Source organism: Eretmochelys imbricata, chromosome 8 (genome assembly GCF_965152235.1).
Source record: "Eretmochelys imbricata isolate rEreImb1 chromosome 8, rEreImb1.hap1, whole genome shotgun sequence".
Lineage (NCBI taxonomy): Eukaryota > Metazoa > Chordata > Testudines > Cheloniidae > Eretmochelys > Eretmochelys imbricata.
The window spans coordinates 71,713,405-71,732,920 of NC_135579.1; the positions used below are offsets into that span (position 1 = coordinate 71,713,405).

At 44.0% G+C, this 19,516-nt stretch overlaps 1 protein-coding gene across 1 annotated transcript in view; it reads right to left on the reverse strand.

The window, feature by feature from the left end:
- The window catches only part of SNX7 (sorting nexin 7), a 69,116-nt gene extending 49,916 nt beyond the window's left edge, over positions 1-19,200 (reverse strand). The window contains exon 1 of the mRNA XM_077825356.1: positions 19,012-19,200. Within this exon, the coding sequence (XP_077681482.1) occupies positions 19,012-19,200 (189 nt within the window). The remainder of the gene's footprint in view (positions 1-19,011) is intronic.
- Positions 19,201-19,516: the final 316 nt, after the last annotated feature.

The window sequence follows — 19,516 nt, forward strand, 5'->3', positions numbered from 1 at the left end:
CTGATAGGGTGCGGGCAATCCACGATTACCCACGTCCGACTACAAAAAAGCAGTTACGGGCTTTCCTGGGGGCTGCGGGGTTCTGTCGACCCTGGGTTGTGGCTTTCGGAGAATTGGTAAAACCGTTAGTTCAAGCTACTACAACACTGACCCTCGATCCTGTCTCCTGGACCCCGGAAATGGAAAATGCTTTTAAATCCGTCAAAAAGGCTCTGATCTCTGCGCCCGCCTTGGGATTCCCGGATTACGGTAAACCATTTTCTCTTTTCACTCATGAACGACAGGGAGTGGCTAGCGGCGTCCTTTTGCAATATCTGGGGGGTCGCCCACGCCCCATAGCCTATTATTCAGTACAACTGGACCCTGTGATTCAGGGCTCTGTCTCCTGTGTACGGTCTGTTGCTGCTGCTGCTGTCATGGTTGAACGGTCACGACCTATTGTTTTGGGGCACCCTTTGACTGTCTGGGTCCCTCATGAGGTTGAAATTCTTTTAAAACAGCATTCTACACAGGCATTGTCTCCACAGCGGGCTCATAAATATGAACTAATCCTGTTGGCCGCTGACAACGTTACTTTACGCCGCTGTAACATCCTCAATCCAGCCACAATGCTACCCCTCCCAGAGGACGGTACCCCTCACCATGTATGCATGGATGTCGTCGCGCAGAATGGTAAGCCCCGCCCGGATTTAGCGGACTCCCCTTTAGTAGAGCCCGATTTACTTCTTTTCACAGATGGGTCCTCGTACTATTTAAATGGCCACCGGGTCTCGGGCTATTCGGTTACCTCTCAGGCAGACGTTATCGAGGCTGCCCCCCTACCACCTTCCTTCAGCGCCCAGGGTGCAGAGTTACACGCGCTTACCAGGGCTTGCTTATTGTCTTCAGAAAAAACTGTTACCATTTATACAGACTCTAAGTATGCTTTTGGGGTTTGTCATGCTACAGGCCAGCTCTGGAAGCAACGAGGATTTTTAACCTCCTCAGGCACAAAAATCGCTAATGGCCCTCTAATCTCTGCCCTTTTGGAAGCTATTCAGGCCCCTCGTCAGGTGGCGGTGGTTCATTGTTATGCGCACAGGCAGTCTAACAGTGTTGTGTCTCAGGGCAATGCATTAGCTGATTCAGCCGCAAAGGCTGCAGCTCTACAGCCCCTTCTGGTTTCGGCTTCCCTCCCCCTGGATGTGTCCTTCCCACCTGCTGACTGGACACTGCTGTATGCTGACGTATCCTTGGAGGAGCTGCATGACTGGAAACGCTGGGAGGGATCTAAGGGCTCCGATAAGGTTTGGCGGATCGGGAACAAACCTATTCTCCCCCGTCGTTATCTACTCGCAGCTGCTCATTATTTTCATTCCCTGGGTCACGCTGGTATTCAGGGCACGGTGGCTGCCATACTAAAGTTCTGGGCAGCACCGCATGTTTATCCCGCGGTAAAGCGAGTTCTTGGCTCCTGCCCTACTTGCCTGGCCTTCTCTGCTAAGACTCGGCTCGATGCCAACTCAAAAGGGGGGAGACCCTGGGCAAACTTCCCGTTTCAGCGCTTGCAGATGGACTACGCAGAAATGCCTAAATGCTCAGGGTTTCACCACCTCCTTGTTATAGTGGACCAACTTTCCGGATGGCCTGAAGCAATACCAACCAGAAAGGCAGATGCAAGATCTGTGGTCAAGTTCTTAATGAAAGACATTGTACCCAGGTTTGGTGTCCCTGAAGTCATTGATTCAGATCGGGGCTCACACTTTACTGCAAAGATTTTGAAGGAACTGTACCGGTGCTTGGGGATTATTCGACAATTACACACCCCGTACCACCCCCAGTCTGCAGGTCAGGTGGAGCGCATGAACCGAACAATAAAGACAATGGTAGCAAAGTTTTGTAAGGAAACTGGACTTAAGTGGCCAGAGGCCTTGCCTATAGTTTTATGGCATATAAGACGAACGCCACGCATGCCCCTAGGCCTGTCCCCATTTGAGGTACTGTTTGGGAGACCAGCTTTGGTCCCGGGAACTTATGTTCCTGTACATGCTAGCCTCTTGGATGGAGATGAAACTTTGGCCAGATATGTTGCTAGACTGCAAAAGGAGCTGACTGAAAACCAGTCTGAAGCTCAGTTGTTTCAAACCGCACCCTTAGGGTTGCAAGTTCATTCCTTTAAACCAGGGGATTGGGTAATGGTAAAAAAGATCCCCCGCACCGACCCCCTGGAACCTCGGTGGGAGGGGCCGTACCAGGTTCTGTTATGTACTTATTCTGCTTTAAAAGTTGCAGGTAAAGGTTCCTGGATTCACCATAGCTACGTCAAGTTGGCAACAGAACCCCCACCTGACCCTGGCAAGCCAGCAGACGAGCCACTTCACGAATGAACACTACAGCCAACCCATGGACTGAGCTTTCCAGCTACTGGGACCTTCATAGCCCACCAGGACTTTTTGTGTTCCTGTTTATTGGACTTACATTGGGGGTAGTGTTTTTTGTATGGTACAGGGGAGGATGTCAACATTGGTATGGTTTGCCTGGGGGATCCTCTCCCTATTCCCAAGTCCAGTACAAGGATGGGAGGGCAATAGCTTTTTAAATTTAACCCGTGCTATCAAACAGGGTGTAAATCGAACGCAGTGTTGGATTTGTATTCATACCCCCACATATTTAGGTCAGGGCGTCCCGTTGGTAGGGGTACCTATCCCCCTTAATCGAACGCTCCAAACCAAGCTATGGGCAAACACTACATTTAACTGGAATGTTACAATTCAAATATGGTCTATTGATATGGTGGCCCAGGGTAATTATGCTTTATGTGTGTCACGACGTAAGGGCATAGAAAATACAGTTTTTATAGGGAATTTTGTAGGGTGCAAGGACACCACCCAAATCAGCTCTGGTGCGGGAGGCCCCTCTACCTACTCCAGAACCCCGTGGCCAGTCCCCGAGGGGTCTGGCTGGTATTAGTTATGCAATCACACAGCCTATAAGGTTCTCCCAGCAGGATGGTGTGGTACATGTACCTTAGGGGCTATAGTACCCGCCGTGACAGTACACCAGAACCTGACCCGGGGAGAGATCCGCAATCTAGTATGGAGGGACCGACGAAGTATTCCTTTAAACCCCCTTTCTTATCGGCCCAAAGGCTTTCACTCCTTTGTACGTTGGTTTCTGCCATGGTTGGGAGTAAGCGAGCTAGAAAAAGCTATAGTTAACATTTCAGCTGCTTTAGAACTAATGGCAAATGCTACTGCAGATGCTCTATCTGCCCTTCAAATTGAAGTCACCCAGCTATCCCAAACTACATTGCAAAACCGCCTAGCCCTGAATTATCTCCTTGCAAATCAGGGCGGGGTTTGTGCTCTGGTCAACTCAAGCTGTTGCGTATTTGTAAATCAGCATCATAGGGTGGAAACTGACATCCACATCCTCAAGCAACAGGCAGCCCTATTCCACCACATCAGCCTCGATACTACCAGCACCGGATTCCAGGAGGTCTGGGACTGGCTCACTTCATGGCTACCGGATGTGGGGACTTGGGGACGGCGTATTTTGTATTTACTTTTTTTAACTGTTATTGTTTTTGCGTTATTTTTTGTATGCCTACAATGCTGCAGTATGTGCTGTCGGCAATTGCTAACCCTGCAGCGCGGTTACTCAGCCCCAATATAGCTTACTGACGTACAAAAAAAAAAGGGAGGACTGTTAAGGAAAAGTTAGCACATGTGACTCCATTTTGGTTTGGGGCCCACCATTGTTTAAATGCCAGCACATCATACATCAGGAGGAGTAATCCTTAGATATTGAATCCCTGTGAAAATCCTCCTCCTTGTCTCCAGCCTGCCTTGACTCCCAGTATCTGGTTTTTGTCAGTCTCTAACTCCCTGTCTCTTGGCCTTGATGTGAGGCCTCCCATCCTGATAATAAAAGTTACTGATGCATGGCTTTAGGACCATGCTGTGTAATTAACATACTGGTATAGCACGAGGAATGCACCAAGCAGGGATAGGTGGTAGATAAGACAAGGGTTTGTTTATTGGCTAAGGTTTCCGATGCACGAGGGCAACATGCTTTGCTAAAAGGTATATAACCTTTGTATAATCTGCATTCAGGGTCCCCTCCTGGCTAGCAGGGGGGCACCACGCTCGAGCGTAATAAACTTAGTGTCTTTTGGGAACTCTGCAGTTGTGGACTTTGTTTCTGTGCCTCAGCCTAGATTCGAACTGTGCGTGACCTATCAGGTATAATTCGCAGCACTGGTGTGCGTGTCCTACCAGGTATAATTCGTAGCACTTGTGTGCGTGTCCTACCAGGTGTAATTCGTAGCACTTGTGTGCGTGTCCTACCAGGTGTAATTCGTAGCACTTGTGTGCGTGTCCTACCAGGTGTAATTCGTAACATCCCCTTGTAATTTAAAGATGATTATTATTAAAGACCTTCAGTATAGTTTATAATTGAGGAATCCTTGACGATGAAGAATCAGCAGTATAAGAACTAAGTGTGGTTTTTTTTTAATCCAGTGGTAGTAAGGTTTATGAATTACAATTATATATACACATACACACACCCCCAGGACAGAAAAAACAGCTCTCTCTGGAATGACGATAGTAGCTATTAAAAACCAGCATGCAGCTATGCTATGGTAAATAACAGTTTAGGACAAAGATGGAATGACATTATGCCCTAATAAAAAAAAAAAATTCTCTCCAATTTTAGTTAGAAAAAGTTTTATTATTCAGAAAGATTTAAGGCAGAAAGTCAGGACTGATTTGTCTTATCCTTGCCAAAAGAAAAAAAAAGTGCCATGCGTGTTTACAAGGTCACAGGTTGTCTGCTGGGACCTTAGTTTTAAGCCTCATCTGAAAGACAGCACTTCCAGTCACAAAATTACCTCCAACACAATACTAGGGCATCAGTTTAATAATGATTCAGAGAAAGGAGCACATCTACTAAATATCCCTTCCATCAAAATACAAGCCACACATGAGACTACGCTTATGTTAAGAAATCAGACAATACTGATACAACAAACCTCACACTCATTCAATGCTCAAACCAAACCATCAAGGTTTATGAGGTTCTTACAGCAAAAGGGAAGCATCTAGTCCATATTTCTGAAGTTAGATGTACACTGAGCACCCTTCTTCAGAAAGTGATAAGGGTATAAAAAAAAATCACATTTACCACTTCCGTTGTCCGGCTATACAGGAAGACAAACAGGAGACAACAAGATGTGGTTTAATTGGGCCACAACTTTATTTCTAAATGCTAGGGAGTAACCAGCAGATAAAAGCACACAGTGCAGGTAATTCTAAAATCAATCTACCTACATCGGGGGGGTGGGGGTGCGCTGCCAGCCCTCCTCCTTTACTCATCCTAATCCCCAGCCCACCCACTACCGGGACCTTGCTACTCCCACCCCGCAAATGAGGGCTAAGGGGAGCTATAAAGAAGGGGATTAGCTCCCTGCTGTACCAGTCATAGGAGTCCTGAACCCCCATTTCCATTCTTTTAAAGAATGCCTCCCTTAAATCCTTTCCCAATTCATTCTATCTGATCACTTTATCCCTTCCCTATGGAAAACCTGCACTGGACATCTACCACAAGGAGGCACCAGCAATTAGCTTGGCTGCCTCCCCGCATGCAACAATAATACCCTCTTTGATATCAGCCAAACAGTGTCAGTTCCCAAGTCTGACAGGTGGGCCCCATCCTCCTGCTGCAGCAAGTCATTCTGGCCATCCAACCCTTAGGTTCCTGGGTTACTGTTTTTGTTGTGTGGTTGCTGGTGATTATTTGCTTCAGGGTGGGGGGCTGTCTGTAAGCAAGGACTGGCCTGTCTCCCAAGACCTGTGAGAGTGATGGGTCATCCTTCAGGATAGGTTGTAGATCCTAGATGATGCATTGGAGAGGTTTTAGTTGGGGGCTGAAGGTGATGGCTAGTGGTGTTCTGTTATTTTCTTTGTTGGGCTTGTACTGTAGTAGGTAACTTCTGGGTGCCCTTCTGGCTCTGTCAATCTGTTTCTTCACTTCAGCAAGTCACTCTCACAGATCTTGGGAGACAGGCCAGTCCTTGCTTACAGACAGCCCCTCAACCTGAAGCAAATACTCACCAGCAACCACACACCACACAACAAAAACACTAACCCAGGAACCTACCTTTGCAACAAAGCCCGTTGCCAATTGTGTCCACATATCTATTCAGGGGACACCATCATAGGGCCTAATCACACCAGCCACAACATAAGAGGCTCGTTCACCTGCACATCTACCAATGTGATATATGCTATCATGTGCCAGCAATGCCCCTCTGCCACGTACATTGGCCAAACCGGACAGTCTATACATAAAAGAATAAATGGACACAAATCATCCGTCAAGAATTATAACATTCAAAAACCAGTCGGAGAACACTTCAATCTCTCTGGTCACTCGATTACAGACCTAAAAGTGGCAATTCTTCAACAAAAAACTTCAAAAACAGACTCCAACAAGAGACTGCTGAATTGGAATTAATTTGCAAACTGGACACCATTAACTTAGGCTTCAATAAAAACTGGGAGTGGATGTGTCATTACACAAAGAAACTATTTCCCCATGTTTATTCCTCCCCCCCCCCCCCACTACTGTTCCTCACATGTTCTTGTGAACTGCTGGAAATGGCCCACTTTGATTATCAGTACAAAAGGTTTTTGTTGTTGTTGTTTTTCCTTCTCTCCTGCTGGTAATAGCTCACTTTACCTGATCACTCTCGTTACAGTGTGTATGGTAACACCCATTGTTTCATGTTCACTGTGTATATAAAATCTCCCCACGGTATTTTCCACTTAATGCATCCGATGAAGTGAGCTGTAGCTCACGAAAGCTTGTGCTCAAAAACTTGTTAGTCTCGAAGGTGCCACAAGTCCTCCTTTTCTTTTTGCGGATACAGACTAACACAGCTGCTACTCTGAAACCTGAGTTTAACTGTGTGTCTCGCATAGTGATTTTACTGACTTTACCTAGTCTCTTTCCAGACAATTCTACTTCATTGAAGAGCATACTGCCTTCAAAAGCATTCTATTTACTCTGGCACCTAATCAGCATTGGTTGGAAGTGTGGGGGAAGAAATAAGAGTTGTGTTTTTATAGTTGCATAACTCCATTTGGCTATGTATGGTAACTTACATTCAGAATGAAAGCCATTTCAAAATATGCTAGATCAGGACACTAGCACAAAATGGCCACGTGCTGACACAATTCAAGCCTTTTGGGGAGGGGAGAAGAGCACATCACCACAGAAAGGATTTGAGTAACCATGTAGTTGAAAGGGATGTTCAGTTTGTGGACCTAAAATTAGACAGCCAGCTGTGTTTTGGTTGGCAAGTTATGTTGTCATCACTCAGCCTACTTATAAAAGAACACAGGCAGACTATTCAAGTATGCAACAATTATGCTGTAGGAATACAGAAGGAATATTACACATGTAAAAACTCTCTTGACTCACAGGAAAATAGGAAGCGTGAAGGAACAACAAAGTTATCCAGGATTATGAAACAAACAGCAACTTAGAGTTATTATTGTAGGGTAGTTTTAATGTTAAAGTCATCGTCAATTTTGGTAGGCAAATATATCCTCCTTCAAAATCTACAGTTTTCTTATTTCATCCTCCTAATGCTTTTTATTTCAGTTGACTCCCTAAAGTCTCTTTAAAGTCAGGTAGTACGATCACCCAAATATTACAACATATTGGAAATTGCACAGCAGATGTGCTTACAACAGGAATGCAATCAGAGCCAAGCATCTGGAGCTTGCAGTCTGCCTCACACTACATGCCTGCGGATGTGGAGGGAAAAGAAGCTGCCATTAGAGGCCTCTGCAGATTAAGTGTTTGGGACTAGAGAAGCAAGAAAAAAATCATCATCAGCGGCCTAACCAACTGTTCTACTAAAAAGGAGTGCTGGTGACAGGCTACTTAAATACCTGGCTTTGTCCATATCAGATGTTTTGGAGATTTGGAAGTTTTCAGTAGCCATTTCAGGTATAGGATTTGTATAGAGCCTATGGGAAACAAGTTCAGGAAGATATTGGCAATACGGAGGAAAATGTATGTAAACCAGTACTGGGGAGGTTAGGAGCAGGATTCACAAGGAAAAGTAAACATTGGCCTGGGCCTTTATGGTTTTACAGGTGTGACGTTATCTGATTAAAATATGACCATATAGATCATTATTGCAACCACTGTTCTATATTTGCAACAAATCTTGTACAAAATGTGGAACGTAAGATGTCTGTGGAAAGGTTATGATTTGCTGAATATAATTATGCTATTTGTATACATGTATTATTTTTGCATTTGAAGTTATGAGTATTGGCTCTATACCTGTATTTCAAATGTTTGCTCCTTGGGTAACGCCCAGAAGGCGGTTAGCCAGCACGTCTTGGAGGGACTATTCAAATTGAGTGGCCCATCAAAAGGGCACAACTCACAATGGACTATGGGAGACACCCATCTACACTGAGTAGACATTGCATCTGAAATATAGGTAATGACTTCCTGCAATGACTAAGCGAAATCAGGCATGCACAGACGACTTACCCATGTGACTCCAAACTCCCATCTTGTCATCTGTAATTTTCCACTAGCTATGCTGAGGGCTTTGTTTGAAACAATGGGTTTCCCTCCACATGGCAGAAGATGTAAAAGTTCCTGGAAACCCCTCCATTTTGCCTCTTTTCTGCTCCAGCCTCTGGACCATGAATTTATATTAATGGAAACATTCTAACCAAGGAACTGAGGACCTTCCAATGATTTGGAAGCAGCCAGAGACTTGACTTAAGCCAGCAGTTTATTCCATCACTGCTACAAGCCTGAACCAAGAACTTTGCAATTTTTGTATGTATTTGATTCCTTTAACCAATTTAAACTCTCGCCTTTTTATAAATAAACCTTTAGATTTTAGATACTAAAGGATTGGGATCAGTGTGATTTTGGGTAAGATCTAAGTTATATGTTGACTTGGATGTGTGGCTGGTCCTTTGGGATCAGAACCACCTTTTATTTGAAGAGATTGGTTTTAAAGAACCACTCACCTCTAAGTCTAGTGTTTCTGGTGATAATACAAGGACCGGAATGAAAGGAAACTGCTTTTATGACTTTTTGTTAGTGTGGCAAAACAGAAGTTTACTTTTGTTGCTGGTTTGGTATATCCTATGGGGGATTAGCCACCAGTCTTGGGGTGTATCTGCTCTACTTCTCAGTAGTTTGTCCTGAATTTGACATCCTCAGCTGTGACCCACTGAGGCACAGTTGCAAAGGGAAATTACTGAAGCCATAATTTTGGGGAAGAAGCACAGAACACTAGGTTTTTTCATGATGTATGGGTAAGGGGCTGGTGCTTCTGGCCTTTAGGGGTGAAGAAAGAAGCAGGTTCTGATCCTGAAAGGGAGGGGGAAAAAATCAGTTCCTGTGCACTAAATATATAAAAATAGAGCGTGAGAGAAAAGAGCATTTTAACACCCACATCGATGAAGATACAGCTATAAATGAAATACTGTTCCTTGTAGAGGAGTAAGAGAGAGCATACAGGTTTTTCAAGATGCATGTGAATTAGTGATCATACCATACCACACCACATTTCGCCTCTGATCCACCCCAAGTAATCAAGGACAAACTGGAGAAGCAAGCTGTATAAACAGAAAATGAATTTACTTTGTATGTCAGTTTGAAGCTTAGTCAACTTCAGAAACGAGCTGAACGTTGCCAATTTGTGACTTTGCAGTACTTTCTCTTTTTAATGTTTTCTTCCTTGTTACTGTACAAACAGAGGAATACTGATTAAAGCCCTGATCTGACACAGATGTCCCAATAAATAGGTGCATCCACTTGTACGAGCGGGGCGTAAATGCTATCTAAAATACTAGTCACACCATGACTTGTTAGTTTCACTGATTATTCAGGTTAACTGATGATGTGAGGCTTGATATTCTTATTATTTGTAAAGTTAACCTATATCTAACTTAAAGATGCATTTTCTCGCTAAAGGCCCTGTCATTTCTTTGCCATATTTTCTCAAGGCTTATCTCACTATTCAGATTGTTAAAGTAGCACAAAGACTATTGGTATTTTTTCAAGAATATAAATGTTTCTAGGTTATAGACATGGTGGTCTCTATGTGGCAATCCATCAAGATTTTATTTGTTCACAGCTTTCTGCAGGACGGGACACTTAGAAGAATACGGTTTCAAGTCGGTCCCTTTAAAAAGCCACCAAATTAACAAGCAATTTATGTTAAGAAAGAATTGAATGTCAATAAGGAGAAATATTATGCATACATAAAACTGATTAACATCACAGTTAAACATATGACTATTGACAAATGCGATGTCTATGCTAGTTAACTGCTCAGAGATGTCTTGCTTTATTATTTCCTTAGATTACAGTGTGTAACATTTGAAAAACTATATTTTTTGTAAAAGACTCATTGCTGTTTCTTACTACAGCCATTTAACTTGATAGTTGTCACTGATAAAAGTTTTGCAAAAATTTTCAGAGGTAGATGTTTTTCTGAATTCCAAATAAGAATCCTTAATTTCTTTGCATTTCCATCATATACCTTTCACAAAAATCACCTCAAATAGACAAGGTTACTCAGTTCCACATTGTGTATTTACATGAAGAGTATCAAACTCCTACAGAAAAATCTTGAATATGTACATGGGGTAGATCTTCAGCAGCTTTAAATTGTCAGAGATGCTTGATTTACTTCAGCAAATTTATGGCAGTTTACGCCAGTTGAGGATCTGCTAAGAACTCAGGTGGAAAATTAACCGGTTGGGTTCAGTTTATAGATGACTGTTCCAACAACTAGTGAAGTGTAGTGCAAGTTTCAATACATAAGAGTATTTCCTGTCTCAATGTAAATTTCAGACTATTTGATAAAATAGATCACTCCCCAGAACAGACAGTCGGAACTGAATAGATTTTCCAAGCTCTCACAGAATCTGTGGCTGACAGAGAAGATTTCTCCGAAGGGGTAGACCTGGCCAGGCTTAGTGAAGTTTTGAGAGGAGAACTTGGTCAAGAATCTGAGTTGGTCAATAACCAAAGTCCTGGCGGCTCTGGTGAAAACTATGTCATCCCATTATAACGTGGAACACAACTGACAGTATGGAGTATCACGTGTATCATGAAATTCAAGAAAGCAGAGGATGAAGGGAAACTGAAGACAACACTTTGATTTGACAAGTTGCCCTCTCTGGAACAAGTTTCAGCACTCTTTTTAACCATTGTAACAGAGGTTAATGTAAAAAAGAACAAGTCCTGCACCTTGAATATTACACAATGCCCAATCAGGCTGACAACACTGGGTGCTGGCCTTCGATATTCTCTCTCCAGATATTGGTCAAGGTTTCTATATTAAAGGGACTGAGACATGGCATGATTAGTAGCACGCTGTTCACTAATGCTCTCCAGCATGAAGAAGGCCACAAGCTCAGCTATGAGCAATTAAACACTTTCTGTCAGGAATTATGAGCACCAGGGTAGTAATTACTGGGCTAATGATGTAATTGAAAGGATTTAAGCAGAAGCAAGGGGAAGCTCAGAAGGAAAGCTCAGAGGGTGAGTCTGGGCTGAGGAGTGAGGACTGTGGGGAAGCCTCATCTTTCTGTAAGCCTACATTATACCGTGATATTTTGCAAGGAAAGAATAAATACACAAGTGGTGAAAAGGTAACAACCTGGTGTCTGTGAGAAACCACAGGAACTGGTTATGCAGTCAAACACTGGGTAGTGACAGAGACGCCCTGTGACATGGACACTGTCAAGCTAAACATCCATGTGGTTTTTTACAAAATAAATGCTGTGTGTTTATATTCTGAGTAATATCTTTAGATTCTTAATTGTCAACTTTAATCTTTTTTCACCATTTAGCTATTTGGCCTATTTTCATTGCCTCAACTGAATTAAATGAAAAATGAAGTCAATTTCACTTTTAGATACTCATGTTTCAGCACAACACAACATTATTTAGGCTACAAACTCCACAGACTATATGTAAAGGAAAAAAATCACAGCTACTTTGCAGCTAGTTATTTTTATTGGGAACATTTTATAGATTTTGGAACAGTAAGTTTTCCATAAGTTAAATCTGAAACCAAAATCTGCCTCATACTTAACAGTAGGTATAGAACAAGTACAAGGTATAATTCAGGACCAGCCAGTTAACACAGGTAGCCTGAGAGACTGGAAACAAGCAGCAAGTTGATTTGAGAATCAAGTAAAAGGGCCTGATCCTGCAAAGATCTGTGCGTGCACAACACCCACTGGCTACAGCAGAAGTTGAGAGTATTAAAAACCTTGCAGGAGACTTTCACTACCACAGAAAATCAGATCCCAAATCTGCATCTTAAGTAAATGGTCTTCCTCACCTATAAACAAAAGCAGTAAGTGTAAATGTTCAAGACAAAAAAGGGATGCCATGCTTCCAAACATAGTGTGAAATGTTTTGTTTATAGAAATAGTTACCACTTTGCATACCTTTTAACAGCTGTTATGTTTTCTCTTTGATATAATTAGGGAATACATTTCTGCCACTTAGATTCTTAATTATAAAGTTTTTATTGCAATCTATATTTAAGGATAGCTATCCATGTTTTATATCAAGTTTTTGATTTAAGGTACCTTATCTCTTTGATAAGCAAGCAGCAGTATAACTGAACTAATTACAATGGACCAACAGGTATAGGGTATATCTACCCAGGGATAAAAGCTCTACGGCATGACTGTGGCTAGCCAGGGCCAGCTGACTCAGGCTCACAAAGTTCAGGCTGCAGGGCTAATAATTGCAACATTCGGGCTTGGGCTGGAGCCCGAGCTCTGGGACTCTCCACCCTTGCAGGGTCTTAGAGCTTGGACATCTACACAGCAATTTTTCAGCTCCAGAGCCCGAACGCCACGAGCCTGAGTCAGACATGGTTTTTTGTTTTGTTTTTTTTATGTCTACCCAGGGACAAATGAGTATTACTTCCTGAATAAATTTCCTAGCTTAGACCAGGAAAGCCAAAAGCCAAGATCACACAAATAAAAGTCAAATAACTATGTTTTTGCACTCTTTTGCACTAAATTGTTCAAATGGATTCTCCATTTCTTGATGTCCTCAAATCAGGATTGGACATCTTTCTGGAAGGTACGTGGTAGCATAACTATTGGGCTCACTACAGAGGTAAACAGTATGGTGTGGCATACAGGAGTCAGACTAGGTGATTTAATGGTCCCCTCTGGCCTTACTTTATTAATATCAAGATTTTGCTTCAGTACTATCAAACACAACTGTTTCTTAGTAAATGTGAAGTCTCTACAGCAGTGGTTCCCCAACTTGTTCCGCCACTTGTGCAGGGAAAGCTCCTGGCGGGCTGGGTTGGTTTGTTTACCTGCTGCGTCCGCAGGTTCGGCCGATTGCAGCTCCCAGTGGCCGCGGTTCGCTGCTCCAGGCCAATGGAAGCTGCTGGAAGTGGCGACCAGTACGTCCCACGGCCCGCGCCGCTTCCAGCAGCTCCCATTGGCCTGGAGCAGCAAACCGCGGCCACTGGGAGCCGTGATTGCCCGAACCTGCGGATGCATCAGGGGCTCTCTCTGCACAAGCGCAGAACACGTTTGGGAACCACTGCTCTACAGTTACCATTCTAATATATTAATTTCTTCCCAGTCCTCTGTGCCCAGTGCCTATTTACAGAAACACTGGAAATGTGTGCTCAAGTAAATAAAAGTTGAATTACAATCCAAGTGCTATAGAAGTACATGCAACATCAATGCCAAATGAGTTTGTACTTAATTAGAGAGACAAGGTGGGTTAAGTAAACTCTTTTATTGGACCAGCTTCTGAAAGAGAAGCTTTTGAGCCACACCGAGCTCTTCTTCAGGACAAAATATTTGCTGCTCCTACCACTGTACTCTTAGACATTCCATTGTTTCATTTCAGAGAGTTAGCAATCTATTGGGTTTACTTAAGAAGCCTCAGAGGGTAGGTGGTTTTCACCCCACATTCTATTTTTTGGAACCTGTTTGCCTTATCAAGACTGGCTCAGTGTATGCTCTATTCTTTATCAAGTTGGAGGGTTTGCTTGAAAAGGAAGATAACAGCAGACCTTGCTTTTACCAAATCAGACATAAAACAAACTATTACCATAACTGAGTCATATTTAGTGCACCAATACACAGATCTTCATATAGCAGTTGCAATCTTGGAAGAATTAAAGAATACCAGGTTAAAAAAAAATTACTTAATGAGATGGAGGGGTAGCCTATTTGTACTTCAACACACATGTCCGCACACACTTCTATTATTTCCTCTAAATTTATGTATTAGTCTACACTTTAGAACAAGCACTGGATATCTTTGAAAAACTATAATAAAACATACCAGTCAAGGCAAAAATAAATTAATCCATTTTTTATCGTTGATATTCAGAATGGATTAAGGTGATTTAAATCACCAAGTGGAAAAGCCTCAATTTAAAATCACTGATTTTAAATCAACTTTTCCTTTTGTATTTCAGTTATTTTCTAAAGAAAGGTGCATTCTCATTGATTGATATAACCATTCAAATTTGTTGATTTACAACAAAAAGAGAGCCTTTACACTAGATTTGGTAAATCTTTTTGCTACCTAGGAGGATACACTATAACTTTATACATTTATTTAAGAAATTATAAGGCCTAATATCATCCTAGTCTTATTAACTGTACATTTTAGTATGTTAAGAAACAGTGAATGATAGACTGCTTATTTACTAGATAATTTACTTTGTGCTCATATTTGGATCAAGCTGCATAAGGATGGTAACTGGAATTTAAGGAAACACACAAAACAGTATATAAAATTTATTTGTATTAAACAAAACAACAAACGTTTTATTAAGAGACTATTATGTATCACAACATCTTGCACTTACAATTAAACGATTTATAAACAGAGGGATTAACTGTATTCAGTGAAGTAAACTGATTAGTTCAGGTCAGTCTGGGAAAGTTTTCAAACATGTCTAAGAGAAAGTGACTTAAGTTCCTGGTTTTGCCTAAGTCTTGAAAATGGCAATCTCCTAAATTACTCAAGCTGATTTATTGTGCCATATTTATAAAGCTTGTCCTCAAAAGTTAGAAGCAGGGGTAAACATCTAAGTTTTTGACAGAGGCTCATGGATTCAGCATATTTATATTTTATGTAAATGTTTTAAGAGAAATTTAGGCCTTAACATATTTTGTATTAAATTCAGATTTTATTTTACACGGGTTTATTTTAAAAAAGAAAAATATAATTTAATCAAAAAAGTCTAAATAAAAACAATCCAATTTTTATTTTTTTTTAAAAAACACAATCATTGCTTTTTAAATCCACCTTTGTGATATTTTAGTCAACTTTTTTTCTTTTTAAAACAGATATCTACCTAATGTAAGGCGTCAAAGATTTTTTCAAAGCCCTAGTCTTACAACTGGAGCCATGTGAGTGGGCACCAAGAGGATACAGAGGTCAACTAATGGATCGCCATATTTGGAGTCAGAAAGGAATTTCCCCTCAGATATTAGCAGAGGCCAAGAAGGGGAGGGGGGAGACTTGCCTTTCTCTTCAGCACAGGGCATGGGTCACTTGCGAGTTTAAACTTGTGTAAATGGTGGATTCTCTGTAACTTTAAGTTTTGAAATTATGATTTGAGGACTTCAGTAACTCATCCAGAGGCTATGGGTCTATTATAGGAGTGGGTGAGACTAGATGATCATGATAGTCCCCTCTGGTCTTAGGCTATGAATATAACTCTCATGAATCCAAATGCAAGATCAGGGCCCAAAAGCCAAGGAATTAGGCCCTGAACCCACATGCATGCTTAACTCTAACACTATTGCCAACATCAAGAGTTCCAAAATTGTGAGTCAGACCTCAAAAATGGCTTAAAAGTTTCTGTTTTTAACAGAGTTCATTTTATTTTCTGGCTTCTAAGCTTCCACCATAGAATCATAGAAGATTAGGGTTGGAAGAGACCTCAAGAGGTCATCTAGTCCAGGGGTTTTCAAAATTTTTTTTCTGGCGACCCAGTTGAAGAAAACCGTTGATGCCCGTGACCCAATGAAGCTGGGGATGAGGGGTTTAGTGTGCAGGAGGGGATCAGGGCTCTGGGCTGGGGGTGCAGGCTCTGGGTGGGGCTGGAGTGCAGGAGGGGGCTCTGGGTTTGGGGGGGGCTCTGGGTGAGGCAGAGGGTTGGGGTGTGGGAGGGGGTCAAGGCTCTGGGCTGAGGCCAGGGATGAGGAGTTTGGGGTGCACAATGGGGCTCCAGGTTTGGGGGTGCTCAGAGCTGGGACAGGGGATTGGGGTGCAAGCTTACCTCAAGCGGCTCCTGATCAGTAGCGCAGCAGGGGCACTAAGGCAGGCTTCCTGCCTGTCCTGGCACTGCAAACCGTGTGCGCCTCAGAAGCGGCCAGCAGAAGGTCCAGCTCCTAGGCTTCTGGTGCGCAGTGGCCAGCAGCAGGTCTGGCTTCTGGCCGCTTCCGGGGCACAGCACGGTGTCAGAACAACTAGCACCGCCAATGGGACTTTTAATGGTCCGGTTGGCAGTGCTGAGCAGAGCCACCATGACCCAGTGCCTTCCATTCCACGACCCAGTACTGGGTCACAACCAGCAGTTTGAAAACCACTGATCTAGTCCAAGCCCCTGCTCAAAGCAGGACCAATCCCACATAATCATCACAGCCAGGGCTTTGTCAAGTCATGACTCAAGTCATGTTTCCACATTTTTTTCCCCCACAACCATGAGGGCTAGAAACTTGTTTTAAATAAACACCTGTGAGAATCTCACTGTTGGACTTCAGAAGCTGTGGTGTTAAGAAAAACAATCACAAGATTCATGATAGTTCAGAGACTACTTCCATGCATGTAGTTAATCATGTGTGATAATGTTTGCCCAATCTAGGTCCTATACCAAGTTTCAGATACTAATCATTTTATTCCCTCCTCTATCAAAATAGATGTAAATTTAAATAAAAGAAGTACTTGTGGCATCATAGTACTGCGTGCATCCAGTGAAGCGAGCTGTAGCTCATGAAAGCTTATGCTCAAATAAATTTGTTAGTCTAAGGTGCCACAAGTACTCCTTTTCTTTTTGCAGATACAGACTAACACAGCTGCTACTCTGAAACCTGTAAATTTAAATGATACCTATTCTCCATTTGATTTTCATACACAACAATGGTACACACTCTCAAACTGTTTTGAATAAACTCAAGTTTGAAACTTGTATACTGGTGAGTATTTTTCAATATATTACTGTATATAAACCATGCCTGTAGATTAACTATTTAGATATTATATTTGTTCTGTATTTTATTGGTACACATGACATATTACTGTAAATTTCAAGGGCTGTGCTTAAAGATAATAACTAGCGCTTTGATACTGCAATAAGATCTATACAGACAGGCCTCTGCCCCCACTTTAGGGCTGTGCATGGGAACTTGCACTGACCCGTGCACATCAGACTGCAAGACTGGGGTTCTAGGTCAGTTGCCTGCACAATAATAGATTGGTGTTTGCCCCCACAGACAAATTTAGCAAACATTTTTACCTAATTGCTTAATAATAACGACAAATGCCAATCATTGGTTACTGAGGAAAAACTGCTGATAGAGAGTCAGAACACACAGATTTCCAATATCCAAAATTACCATAACAGTTCCCCTATTACAAAAAGTGTAACAGCTGTCCAACCCTATTACTGGCACAAACTGAATAGAAACTTTAAAATTAGCAACTTTTCTCTGAAAACTCATCCTAAAACTAGTACAGTACTTAATGGATGGTGAATCCCCATTGGGGAAAAAAAACAAACACCTCTATGCATGCCAGAGAACCATGAAATGCCAATTCCTGGGGAGGGGGCACCTTTCTCCTTGTTTTTAAGTGGTTGTTTGAAACATGCGTGGAAAACAACAGCTGCCTACAAGAATTAGAACACTACATGCACTTTAACTTTTTATCTTCCCTTTATCTACTCAATTTACAATCCCTATTTTCTGCTCTTTAACATAAACTACATGGTGACGACTCAGGTTAATGTGCATGCAACGCTTTGAAGAGGAATAGTGCTATTTCTCTGCCAAGCTTTTACTGCCATTACCTAGAGCCATTAACAACCTGCAGGACCGTGCCCAGGTAGCAGAGGTCACTGTACCAGGATTCAGAGTAACAGCCGTGTTAGTTTGTATTCGCAAAAAGAAAAGGAGTACTTGTGGCACCTTAGAGACTAACCAATTTATTTGAGCATGAGCTTTCGTGAGCTATAGCTCACTTCATCAGATGCATACTGTGGAAACTGCAGCAGACTTTATATATACACAGAGAATATGAAACAATACCTCCTCCCACCCCACTGTCCTGCTGGTAATAGCTTATCTAAAGTAATCGTCAGGTTAGGCCATTTCCAGCACAAATCCAGGTTTTCTCACCCTCCACCCCCCCACACAAATTCACTCTCCTGCTGGTGATAGCCCATCCAAAGTGACAACTCTTTACACAATGTGCATGATAATGAAGTTAGGCCATTTCCTGCACAAATCCAGGTTCTCTCACTCCCAGGATTGTTGCTCCGACTACCCGTCCACAGGAACCTGCAGATAAGTGCAACGCTCCCCCTCTCCCGGGCCCCTGACTCCCCGCCGCGCAGCAGGGTGACGGGGGAAATCACTTTAGGGCAGGGCCGGGCCGCTTCGCCCAGCCCGAAGTGCAGGGGGCGATGAGACGCGCCGGGGGCAGCTCCAGGGCGCTGGGCGGGGGAGCCCCGCTTGCCCCTCACATCCCCGCCGCTCTGCAGACAAGCCCTGGCAGCGGCACCCCAGACGGGGCAGCGCCCGGGGCAGCGCCCGAGGCAAAGTGCAGCGGGCGGGGGGGATGAAGGGCGCGGGGCGCGCACCTCTCCCTCCCCCACTGCTCCGGCCCTTCGGAGCCCGGCCGCGGCGGGCAGGGGGCTCGGGGCTGCTCGGCGGGGAGCGGGGCCCCGGGCCGTACCTTGCTGAACACCTCCAGGTCTTCCTCGTCGTCGTCAAAGGCCAGCTCCTCCGGGGCGGCGGGGGGCGGCGGGGCCCGCGCTGCGCCGGGGGCGCTCGGCCGGGGCGCAGCAGCAGTAGCTCCACCCTCGCTGCCAGCGGGGGAGCCGGAGAGCGGCGGCGGCCCGGGTACCCTGCTCTCAGCCTCCATCCCTCTGCGGCAGCCCGGCCGGCGGCCTGTGCGATTGGCTGCCGGAGCCTGCCCCGCCCCGCCGGCCGCACGCGCAGTGCGCAGGACGGGAAGCGGCTGCAGCCGGGGCCGGGGCCGGGGCCGGGGAGCGGCGCGGGCAGGGAGCCGGGGGTGGGAGGAGGGGAGCCGCCCCGCGGACTGGCGAAGCTGCTGCGTGTGCGCGTTGCACTCTGGCGGCTCCCCGCGCTGCCGCCGGGGGCTGATGGAGGCGCCGGGAAGTAGCTTCCCACCCCGCCTGGGCTGGGCTGCAATCCGGGAGCCCGCGGGCGGCAGGGCT